The sequence below is a fragment of the Zalophus californianus genome, chromosome 13, assembly GCF_009762305.2.
Source record: "Zalophus californianus isolate mZalCal1 chromosome 13, mZalCal1.pri.v2, whole genome shotgun sequence".
Taxonomy (NCBI): domain Eukaryota; kingdom Metazoa; phylum Chordata; class Mammalia; order Carnivora; family Otariidae; genus Zalophus; species Zalophus californianus.
Window position 1 is genome coordinate 71,947,911 of NC_045607.1, and position 12,959 is coordinate 71,960,869.

Sequence of the window (12,959 nt, forward strand, 5' to 3'; positions counted from 1 at the left end):
AGCTAACACCTCGTGTATCCTATAAGGAATGGTATCTGCAGTTCATGTGTAAACATGGCTCTACTGTGCTGGCATTTGCCATGCTATGATTTGAGACCTGTGGTCATTTTCACAAACAACATAGCTCCACAAAACCACCTTGGGTTTGTTGACAGTCCACAATACTACTACTATTGCTTTTTTCCCCCTATTCTTTCTTTTTTTTTGTGCCGGGCGCCGGGATGCCAAGCAAATATTCTGCTTCCCTGACTTCAAATTCATGCCTTCAGCTTGAGGACCTATTATTAATAGTGTCTCTACTCCATAAATATGGTTTTTCTTGTTCATGGAGAGATTTCCTTCTTTATCTTCATGATTGATACTTGTCATTTATTCAAAACATAGTTTGTTCCATAAGTACGCATCAGGGCACTGAAATAGGGACATGGAACCTAGAGAACTGACTTCTGGCAAGTCTTAGACAAGAACAGTGGGAGTACTGTAAGTCACTTAAACTCTGCTTCGATTTCCTCCACCACGAAATGGGCTGGATACTCTTTGTCGCGGCAATATTTTCTGACTAATACCTGAAGTTCCATTATCTGTAGAAGGGAAAACTGCTCTTCCCTCAATTCCCTTTGCTTTAATCTATGAGGCTCACTCCTTACAACTTGACCTTCATAAAGCAAAAGCTGGGGTTCTGTAAAGCAAGTAGGCTGCCCAAATTGAGAGGAGATGTCGGGTGAGCCTTGCTTCCTCATCTAGAGGACAGCCACCATAGTAGAAGTCAGCAAGCTCAGGGACTGTAAACAATTCCAAAGGTCGATAGATTGCTTTGTAATCACCACAGTGTCAATTGGTAGAAGAATTAAAGGTATATTTTCTTGTTAATTTTAGGAAAGCCACCAATATTTGTGTGGCTAACTTCTCTTGATCTGCCAGGGGCTATTAGGCTACCTGCATAAAACATAGGCAAGTTAAAAACATCAAATGGCTCCCTAACCCTACTTCCTGAGCTCCTCTTTCCTTTTGTATTCTCCATAGAAAGCAATAGTTTTGAATCCTGAAAAAAAAAAAAAAATCCACCATTCTCCAGGAATTCTGATTCAAATGTTCTGGGGTGCATCCCTAGCATTGTTTTTTGTTTGTTTGTTTGTTTTTTAAAGTTTCCAGGTGATTCTAATTATAGCCGTGGTTGAGAACCACTGTCCTGGAGCCTCCCCACTCTCCCTTTTCTAACCTACAATGCTGTGTGTTTCCTACATGCAGTCCCAGGTGAAGGTGGCGGTGTACCCCCATCTCCTTCGGGTCTAGAATATAGGAGATACACAGCAAAAGTTTATGAAAGGAAGGAATAAATGAAGAAACAAAGGGTAAAAAGAATAAACAGTAGACAACAGGGGGTGAGGATAATGGGATGGGTAGGAAGGGATGGTAACAATTTGTCTCTTGTAAACCTTAAGCCTACAACTCTTTCTACCCTTAAATTTTCTCCATGACAGAGCACTTCAGAGTTATCTTGCCACTACTTAAAAAAAGAAAAATACTGCTTTCATTCTGGAATTCCTGTGTAAATGGGCCCAATGTAATTTTTTTAGACGTTGCCATGGGGAATAATATTTTTCTTCTTCTGAAAGGCTGAAGGGAAGACAATGACCGAATGAGAGAATGAAAACCTGCACAACTGGGTGGCTTTCTGCTTATTCTAGGACCTCATCTATCCACGCCCTGACTGCAATGTGAAGCCCTGCTTTTTGAAAAGGCACATTTGACTGTGTTGGAAAGAACAGCGCAGCAGTAAAATCAGTGGCATATCTACCCAAATTGTATATTTTAAATTGATAACCCTCCTCTGAGAATAATTTCTATTATGTCAAATGCACCCAGAGTAAAGACTTATTCATTTATGACCTGGATTGGCTAGACATGTTCTCATTAAATTGGATTGCATTTAGTATATGTGGAAAGGGCAGGTCTAAGTGATTAAAGGGTGCTTTTCATCATGAAAGAACACATTTTAGAGGACCACAGTTGCTGGCAACTATGAAAATTTGATTCCATTCAAGGGGAAGATAATCCTGAATACAACAAAATGTTGAACATTCATGACAAGCAGCTTTCTTTGTCTCCTGCTGCGTATGACAGGATCAGAGAGAGTCCTAGGTTATGGTGCATTTGAGCAAGGACCCTGAATTATCTGCACCACTCTACTGGAGGTGGCCATTAGCTCAGGCTGGCTCAGCAAGGATGGAGGAGCAGGTCACATGAACGGCAGTATAGAATAATGTCTGGGAGCGCAGAGTTTGGGGTCAATCATCCTCTTACTAGTTGAGCCGCCACTGAAAGAGAGAGGGAGCGAATGAGCAAGCACTGAGCTGGGCTGAACTAAGAGGGGCTTCCATCTTAATGGTAGTAGGCCTCACATCATTTTAGGAAATCTTTTCACATCAGAGGCAAACACCTATGACTGTTATTAAACTTCCGGTCATTAGTGATAACTATATGGAAAGTAAGTTATAGTTCATAAGAACTGTAAATGCTGACTATTTATCCAGTAATCAAAGTATATATTCTACTGAGAAAAATACTCAGCAAGTCATATATAGCAACAGCAGATGCTGCCCATAGCAGCAAGTTTCTGTGAATTATCTGACCGTGTAAGAGTTGTAGAGCAGCATAATCACAAGAATATTGTCTCATTAAGGCACAGCTCCTAGATGCTTTGCCGTGGATAAATTTCATCTTTGTTTATACACTATCCTTCCACTCAACTTGTGTGGGACACTGCCCCCAACTTTGGATTAGAAAGAAATGAGTTCTAATTCCAACTCTGCCGTGTTGAAAAAGTTCCTTACTTCGTATGTTCTTCACTGTGGGGATCTATCCCGGGAAGTGGACAGAGAATTGGATTTGAAGTTGTCTCTTAAGCCTCAAAAGTCCTTCTGATTTGTCATAGGATTTTTCACTCCCTGAAAGGTTTATAAAAATATTTGTTTTTCAAAACAAAGATCACAAATACAAGAATTTGCAAGGTTCACAGCTGAACAATCACATTAACAGAATGGCAGGTTAACCTTGTCTAGACTTAATTATGAAGTCGGTAAGAGTCCGTAATTGTTGGAGAATTTGTGAAGCTGAAAATCCTAAGTTTAAGCTTCATACACTGTTTCAGAACAGATGGCAAGTTAAGGTTATATCATAATCAAAAATCATTCACCTTTGAAGGAACTAATATAGTGGAGAATTATTGCCAACATAGTCCAGAAACATGATAGCTCATTCTTTAAGGTTCTCCCCCCAACTATTTCTGGTTAACGTTTTAAGAATGAGTGTGCATTTAAATGCAAAGATGTCGTCTTCTATTAAATATTCAGCTGCCATTTGCCAGTAATCAAATCTTCACGCTCAAGTAATGTTTATTAAGTGCCAATGTGTGTAGTGTGGTATAGATACTACATAGAGTTAAAAAAAATTGGCACAAACATAGGTGTTCATATAAATAGATAGACAAGCAAGCATAAAATTCTTCAACAAAGAGAAATGTGGCAATGCCAGGCAAGAACCCAAGCTAATAAATGAATAAAAAGTATAGTAAAAATGTTTAACAAGTTCCTACTTGTAAAGCTTTCTTGCATGACACATATATGTTTTTAGGTTATATATATGGGCACGTTTTACCATTTCTCTCTTAGGATGTTCTCCCTGTTAAGAATTTTTAGCAGCTGCTTTTTACTAAAGACCTGGAGAGGGTTTTACTGCCCTTTCATTATACATAAGCTTTAGTGCTCAGATTTTTATGACATTGGGTGGGTAAGTAACTCTTTGGGAATAATGGTCATATAAGCTCTCTTTGAAAAAGAACTACCAACTGATTTTTGTCTTCTGCCTGTTCATAATTATTTTGAACCCCTCTAATTAATGTAATTATCACAACTCATGCATTTACATATTCATTCATTAATCCATTCATTAATTCTTACATTTATTTAACAAATAATCCCTATCCTAACTGCCAAAGCTCCACCTTAGAAAATTCTTGCTCTCTGCTTTCAAGAAGCTCAATCTTGGGGGTGGGGGAGGGGGCAGATGGATATCTGAAGAGGCATTAGTATGTGAAAGGTGTCCTAATGGTGGTATGGGACTGGGTGTTGTTAGACCAAAGAGGAAAGGCCACCTAAATGCCACTAATAGTCTCACCAAACAACCAAACAACCCAAATGAGCTGTGTATTAGCCAACAAAATATGCTCTTTCCACAGCATGTCCAAAATAGAATCAACTAAGTGTAATTAAACCCAGAAGAGTTCTTTTGTACAGTTCATATGTTCTAAAAACCATTGTTTTCCTATCATACGGCCCCAGGCTTTCCTCAGCTGATAGGAGAGATCTTGTTACTCCAAAATAGAGTAGATACCATGCCTCATGTTGAAGAAGCATCAGAAGTTGGCTGCTGTCAGAATCATCTGGGGGAAATGGAATTGTCAAAAATACAAATCCATAAACTTCTCTGCTGGATATTCTGCTGTAGTTGGTCTGGGGTGAGGCTTAGAAATCATTTTTTTTTTTTAACATGGGTCCCAGATAATTACATTTATTAGCTAGATTTGGGGAAATAGCCCTAAATAACGTTAGGATTTAGGGTAATTTATATATATACAACATGAAAAGGCAGGGGGAGGGTATATAATTCCTTCTTTAACACTTTAACACTTGCTTTTATAAAACTTCAGTTTAATCCAAAACCCCCAAGGCCTTAAACTGAAGGCTTTAAAGCTATGGGGAATAACTTTTAAAGGCAATGGAAAATAGAGGACATTTTAATTTGTAATATTTTATAATCATGATTTTTCCTATCCAAAGTGTCTCTTCTCTCCTAACCTAGGCTTCCTTTTAAAAATAATTCCACCATGAGCCTTTTAACTATTTTACATGGCTAATTAAATGTTACATGAAATAATTTATTTGAGGAAGATACTAATACTTATCAAGATATATGCCATCATTTCATAATGCGCTTTCAGATACCCTGATGTCCTTCACCTCTCAACCTCTGCTCTAGTGGGCTAACTCTCTACAAGCCCCGTTACCACATCAGATCCTATGCTTTAGTGGGCAGACCTCACCTTAGAGCTGGTTGATTTAGTCCTTATATTCAAGTCCTAAGAATTGAACTTTCCTGTCCTGGCTTGGTCAGATGGACACTAATAGGGTGGTGCTCTACTAAACAGATCTTTAATAAAACATAGCACTTTTTAGAATCTCTTTGCCTCTGTGGGGTCACTTAAGTAGCAACAGGAACACAGGCACATATTACCTTATGTTTTAAGTCTACAATAAGAACTGAGAGTCAGTTCTTTGTGTCTCAACCTGTTTCAGAGGCCGTTCTGCCATAAAGGAGACTTGACATGAGTTCTCTCACCCTCCCTTTCTTCTGCTGCAAAATGCCACCTTTCCTCTGACCCTCAACCAATGAATGCCTCAGGGAGATTCCACCATATCTCATCATTTTCAGTTACTGAGTCGCAATGAGGATTCTGACTCCATTTTTTGATGTTTGATGCTAATAACTTTTAAGCCTTGCCTTCACTCTTCCCTTTGTGCTGCCCATCTGGGTGAGCTGATAAGGAACCCTAGGTACTTTGTCCTTTGGCACTCCGAAGGGAGATTAATATCACACAAGCCCCTACATGCACACAGGTAGGCCCAGCCCCACTCCCAACTACTATAAAAACTCAGGCCAGTCTCCTTTTCTGGCTCCCTCAAAGAACTCTGAACCTCAATAATGTAAGTAATGAATGTTTTCATACCTCCTTTGTGTGTGTGTTTGGTGTCATCACTCGACATCACAACTAACAGAGGGGAGGGCAGGAGGGAGTCCATTGGCCTTTGCAGATGACCATAACAAGAATCCTATCTAGTTCACTTTAAAACTCCAATCTCATATCTGATTTAAAGTGATATCCAACACCGGTGAAGTTTTAGTTCTAGGACACTAACGAGAGTGTGTGTGTGTGTGTTTCTGCAGGCATGTGTGTCTGTATTTCTGTGTATGTGCATGCACACACATGCATGACACACATGTGGTCTTTTGCTCCTCCTCCCACCTCCATCCTCAAGGTAGGACTGGCTAGGAGGTTTTATCCTGGGGTCATTTGTTCTCCTTCCTTTACAAAACCTAACTTCAGTGCTCGCTTCGGCAGCACATATACAAAACCTAACTTCACTCATGACAGGTGCCAAGAGAAGGAATAGGGAGCAAAGGACCAAAGCCTGTTTGTTAACTGGGCATGTGATTGAAATTCTGTTGCTATTTGCCCCTGCTTCTCTGGCTAAGGCCTCAGTGCCATCTGCACGATAGGTGTTCAAATGCTGGCTCTCTCATGAGACACATCTGTTGGTTCTACAAATTCCTCCCGGTTGCGTGATTCCATTTTCATTCCCTTTTTTTCCTACTCTCAACAGTATTGCATAGCATTTTTGCTTCTCGGGTCATCTTGGGTGGTAGGCATCTCTCCTCCGATGGCTACAGGAAGAAGACTCAAGCTGAGCTACTTTTTGCAATGCCACAGGAAGCATATGTATCCTTACCATGCCAAGGGTAGGAGTGCAGATGACTCTACTGCTCACTCAGCTCTATTAGTTGTGACTGTGCCAGATGCAATAATATTCACCTAATAGTCCATGTGCTTCCCTTTATGTCCCAGTCCCTTCTGCACTTAGGGAGGACATGTGCCTAGATTTGACCAGTGGTCTAAGTAGAAATTCCACGTGCTATATCTGGTCAGAGGCAATTAAGAGAAGGTATGAATTCTCTGTACTCTCCTCTCTTTCACTGGCCACTCGAAGGCCACATGCTAAGATGGCAGCATCACAAGGTGGCTCAACCTGGAACCCCAAGCAACTGTGTGGAACAGGCTCCCTCACCAATCATGAGAGACATAGAGTGTGCACAAGAAATAAATCTTTGTAATTTAATCCACTGAGATTTGGAGGTTAATTTGTCACCACAGCAAAACCTACCTTCCTATCCATCTAGCATTCTATCTAGGCAAATATTTATATATAATTATTTTGTATATAGATAGTTATTGATATGAATTTACATAAATATATACATATTATCTTTAGTTATGTGTTCCATATATGGTAAGAATAAGTTATTATATACATTATATAAATAGTAACTGAATGTTTTATACAATAATATATTCAGTATTATAAAATATAATATACACTAACATAATAAATATTATTAATAAAACAAATAAATAACTTAAAATAAGCACTGTCTTAAATCAGGACTATCATTAGTTAGAAAGTAAGTAAATTAGTAATTAGTACATGACTATCACACCCGTTGCAAAACAGACATCAGAGCACACACAGAAAAGTGACTCACTGTACAGTTAATTCATAAGTGATACACAAGACAATTCTTAACACTTGGAAAAGAGAGGCATCTAGAAAATGAAGATGATAACACATCACATCCACCACATCTATCTGTAAGACACAGCCCAAAGTGTAAAAGTCTCAGGGAGCTGCCAACTTACTACGTAGGAGAGGCTGCCCTCCTTTCCATGGGAGAATGGGGCCCAGAAGTTGTGTGAAATTCAGTATTCTGATCTAAAAATGTGGGTCTGCAGACAAGAAGTAACAAGAGAACAAGGCTGTGTTCTGGTGAAGTGGCACTCAACACCTAGAAAGGAGACAGCAAAGTTAGTTGTCAGCCTAGGGCATCTGCAAAGTAGCAAGAACACAGCTGTAGTTAAATACAGTAAATTAGTTTGCGATGAGGAGCTTGCCTCCTGCAGAAGGCTGGAATCCTGTTTAATATTTGTATTTAAAAAGGCATCATATTAGAGAATGTATTTTATTAAAACGCACATGAAAATAGTCACTCCAAAAAAGATTAGTGCCGAAGGAGATACCTCAACATTTCACTTTTGTTCTCGCAGCTCTGACTCCACTGTCCCCTCCAAATGTGGGGAATGTAGCCATGTTTCTCAAGAACTGGAATGTAGGAAACATCACCTCTTCCTATCCCTGCCTTATTCCCTTTTAAGCTCTAGAGTAGTGAATAATCATTTACCAATAAGACCTTTGGAAGAGCATTCATTTCAATATGGTTTCCTTCACGAAGTTACCTTCAAGAGCTGTGAAAGGTCTGAGATTTTTCCCATTTGCAAGCTAACAGGTTATCCTGCCGAGTTTCATGGATGACGGCAGAAGACCCAAAACTCCTGGGTCATAGATGAAGGGCAGTTTATAACTCGCAGCAACAGCAGTAGCTAGAGCATTGGCATTTTTGCGGTAGTTCCACGAAGCCCAATTCCCACAGGGTGACGTGAAGAAAGCAAGAAGATACCGGTCCACGCAGAGGGTTGCATTACAAGAGAGGAACCCGGAGGTTGGGGAACTTGAATCTTTTATAATGAGCACTAGGCAGGCCTTCCCTTTATTCCAGAGGGAGACATCATCTTTATTATATTGGACAGGAAGCATGCCTGCCCTTTACTCTTGAGGGAGACACTCTATCTACTAAGACTCTTCTATATATAAATATCCTTGAAAAGACAGCCTGAAACAAAGGGCAGGAAATGCCTCGCTCATGAGATGTGCAGAAACACAACAGATGCATACAGAGTTGTCTTCCAGACGTTGTTGAGAAAAATATAAGATCTAAAAAGTTTTTGGAAGCAAAAGATAATACAGAGGCTTGTGGGTTGTACTTCAGTTAGCAACCCAGCCCACCATCAAACCAAATGATGACATTTGAGGCCTGCTGAATGCTGGTCTGCCGTAGTGAACGAAAGCTAAATACCCTGGACAAAGAATGAGAAAGAACTTTAATGCCCTCTTCCACTACCCAACTCCATGCACATAAACAATAGAATATAACTTTTTTGAGAACTACGTCTGTCTTATTCACCGCTATATTCTCCAGTTCCTAAAATAGTGCCCAGCCTATAAGAGGCATTTAATATTTACTGATGAATGGATGAATGAGGGTAACTTCATTACTTTTCAAGGATAGTGACAGTAACATACATTTTTCTGATTAAATCACGATAGAAGTAAGTTCATCTGATTAAACCAGGAAGTAGGTGAAATACAGCTTGGAAGTGCCATATTTCTATATAGCTCTTCAGAGTTTAAAAAGAGTGAATTCTTTGAATACATATAATTTTCCTTGAAGGTGTATGCATTTGATTTTCTTTAACACGAATATAGAAAGGTCTCTATAGTTTTGCTGTGTTTATGAACAGATGGAAGTAAGGCAGTGAAAAGGGGTGAATGTGGGAGGGATTGGACAAAACCACAGCGTTTTGGTTTCTCTGTGTGAGATCAGTGAGTCATCGAGGTTATAGAAAGTAGAGAAGTTTCAAGTATACATAACCCCTCTCTGAAGAAATAAAAGAGATGACCATGGGGAAGAAAAGGGCACAATAAAGAAGAGACAGTTCCCTAAACTGCCATCAGGTGGTTCCGTGATCCCAACAGCCTGGTTATCCTATAGAATGCTCTGAGTGAGGAGGAGGGGCTGTTCTTAAGCCTGAGAGGAGTTGACAGCACAAGGAGGAAAAACTCAATTCCCTTTTATACAGAATATACTTTCTTGTAGTCGCACCTCAGCTAATTCCCTCACAGCTGGTTAAGAGATGCCACCTTACTGCCAAACCAGTAAATACCAACTCAGGATTTACTGTTTGTGATTTACCACAGGTTCCCAGGAGCCAATTGTAGGAATAGTGTATAACAACATGCCAACTAAGGGAGGAGCAAATGGAAAAGGAAAAGAATCCTTAAAATCAATAATGAGGCTTTTCTTTATTTTTGTTGTGTTGTTTGCTTTGAATTAAGATCAATATACCTAAAAAAAAGAAGATAAGTACTTTAATCAGTGTCTGTAGGCAGAAAATACTGCTGCATTTAGGCAGAGTCCAATCTCAAGTTCTATAATCTATATTCATTTAATATCATGAAGAGTAGTTGAAGCTTATCATCTAAAATGTGAAGTTATAGGGCTGCCTGGGTTAGTCGGTTAAGTGCCCAACTTTTGGTCTTGGCTCAGGTCGTGATTTCATAGGTTGTGGGATGGAGCCCTGCACTGGGTTCCATGCTCAGCAGGGAGTCTGCTTGAAGATCTCCCTCTGCCCCTCTCCCCACTCTTGCCTGTGTGTGTGTTGTGGCGGGGGAGGGTGGGGGCATTACCCCAAAGGTTTTATGCGGATTAAGCTTCCCTAACACTCAGAAAAGTAAGTGCTACAGACTTACCCCCAAGATCATTTGAAGGTTTAATTATTTATATTTATTCTATACTGATTTTAGTTTTGGGAATATTTAATAATGAATTATTGATTTTAATTGAGTCAGCTTCTCTGAGTGAAGGTGCTAAAGGCTAAAACAAAAAACTAAAATGTGCTATGCAACATGTACAAAACTAAATAAATAAGAAAGACCTTTGAGGTCTATATCTGGGCTCATGTAAGGCAAACACATTCTATAGGAAAGATGGATTTGAGAACATATGTGATCCTGAGTATAGATGTCAGGGTACAAGCAAAAATTCCAGGTAGTTTTGCAGACTTTCCAGGCAGCGGAACTGGTAAGACCGAACTCAAGGACTCCAAACAGTAAAGGGGGACCCAGGTAATATATGGGCTATACGTGGAACAATTAGAAAATTTCATTAAGGTAGCATGTATGATATGATGAAAAGGTGTTGGAAAATAGGATGGCAGGGTAGGGCAGAGACCTGAAGGACCTAGGAGGGGTGGAGGGGTCTTCTGGGATAGTGGGTGAGGGAGGGGTGTGGACACACCCTCTTCAGTTGCCCCCCTTTGTGACTCTTAAGTGGTCTGTGATATAAGCTTGGGGAGGATATATATTCAGCCTCTGCACACTTAAGAGCTCAGTTGCCTACAGGCAGCCTTGCGATTCAGACAATGGAGTTCAAAACCTGGAATGTTCTCTCATGTCTGAATACCTATACTGAACCATGTCTGAGGTTCAGCTCAACATGGTTAGAGACTGACCCCAACTTCACCTTCCTGTGTGGGTTGGGATTGCTTCTTCTGTTCCTGTGCTACCTGATGCTTCCATTTCCAACTTGGAAAACCAAACCCACCCAAAAGGTAAGAAGCCCTCAACACAGATTATTATGGTTTCCATTTCTAATCCCAAATCTTATTTATTTTAAAAATTTTATTTATGTATTTGATAAATAAGAGAGAGCCCAAGTTGGGCAGAAGGGGCAGAGGGAGAGGGAGAAGGCTCCCTGTGGAGCATAGAGTCTGATGTGGGGCTTGATTCCCAGGATCCTGGAATCATGACCTGAGGTGACGGCAGATGCTTACCTTGACCCCTAATCCCAAAATTTAAAATGAGTTTGGTAGGATCAGAGAAACACCTAAAATGGGAAGTCTAAGAGAACAGACATTCGCTCCTCTAGGACAAGAGGTCTGGCAGGGCTAAGGGTTAAGGAAGGCCTAAGGTTTCTACTTCAAATTCACAGGCTATCTGGTAAAATCCCAAACACAGGGATTCTGTAGTCCTTATTTAGAGAGTATGGAATCTGTAAGAGAACGTTTCCCAGCATTTGATCATAAGTCACATTCCCATGTCAGGCATCACTCGATCAAGCCTTCCTTCATGTTGGGCTGATCAGGAGAACGGTGCTGAGCCTCTGAGAAGAGACTGGGGTCTGAGCCATGTCCTAGGATACAGGGTCCTCCTGAGGGAATACAGATGTGACTGTTGGACTTCATTTTCTTTTTTCTTTTTCTAAAGATTTTATTTATCAGAGAGAGTGAGAGAGAGCACAAGTCAGGGGGAGGGGCTGAGGGAGAGGGAGAAGCAGACTCCCTGCTGAGCAGGGAGCCCAATGTGGGGCTCGATCCCAGGGTCCTGGGAGCATGACCTGAGCCAAAGGCCAACGCTTAACTGACTTTGCCACCCAGGCGCCCCGGACTTCATTTTCTATGTCCTTACTGAACAAAGGACTTCTGACTGAGAACATTAGGTATGGACCTCCCAGACAAAATCTTCCATTTTATCACCTTTAAAAATTGATAAAAGCAAGGAACACAAAATTCTGTTAATTAAAATAAAGTCCTACTATTCTTGGATAAATAATGTCTCCATTCTAAGAGAAGGGTGAGAGATGAGTCCCAACCCCTCATTCTTCTATTTTTGTTCTAGCGTCAGGGCAGAGCCAAGAGGAGGAGGAAAGGTGGGACTCTGAAAGGTAAGGTTCTGCCTCTTCCACCTGAGCTCTCCAAGGGTGACCCTTCCTGTCCTGTCCATGATGGCTCAGGTCCATGATCTCTGAGGAGGTCAGCTGCTAGACACAGTCCCTCTTAGGAAACAGAGGCCTCAGAGCAGTCAGAACCTGAGACCCTTAGAGTCCCTGCTCTGCCCATCCTTGAGCATGAAGCATTGTTGAGCCTGGGCAGTGGGTGTTGCCCAATAGGTGGCTGTGTGAGATGTCAAGAGGCAGAACTTCTGTCTCCTGACTTTGTGAAAACCTTGTGACATCATGGATACTCAGGATTCTTCCCTGAGGTAACCACTGACCTCTGTGCTTCACAGAGGTGGTCTGAGTATCACATGAGATAATTTACATGCGAGTACTTTATCCATGAAGCAAGAATACTAACCAGGATCACATCATTGACCATTTGACCTCATCTATTGATTATTGGGGCTTTCAGAGTCTAACATCCCATGGGTGTCCCAAAAGGGGACTCCTGTACTAATACTTACGTTTCTACTTTCACTACATATATCCCATTCTCCCGGTTTCCCAGACTACAGATGCTACCAGAGAGAAGTGGAGGAAGCCCAGAAGCTGATCTCTGTTTTAAGAAGGTGACCAGTCTTTCCCCTTCTATCCTGATCCCTCTTAGAGTCCGTTTTATGCAATTGCAGGATTCAATGCAGCCTGCTATAGCCATGGGAGGGGGTAGCCATAGGAAC

General features: G+C 40.9%; 1 protein-coding gene across 3 annotated transcripts in view; it reads left to right on the plus strand.

Moving 5' to 3' along the window:
- Positions 1–12,959, plus strand: part of LOC113935138 (spermatogenesis-associated protein 31D4) — an 84,904-nt gene that overhangs the window by 67,611 nt on the left and 4,334 nt on the right. For 2 of the 3 annotated variants that reach the window (XM_035723425.1, XM_035723426.1), the window contains 2 exons: positions 12,183–12,228; positions 12,791–12,851. In XM_035723425.1, coding sequence (XP_035579318.1) covers positions 12,183–12,228; positions 12,791–12,851 — 107 coding nt within the window. Of the gene's footprint in view, positions 1–10,642; positions 11,117–12,182; positions 12,229–12,790; positions 12,852–12,959 lie in introns of those variants that run through there. The other variant, XM_035723424.1, reaches the window with a different exon arrangement.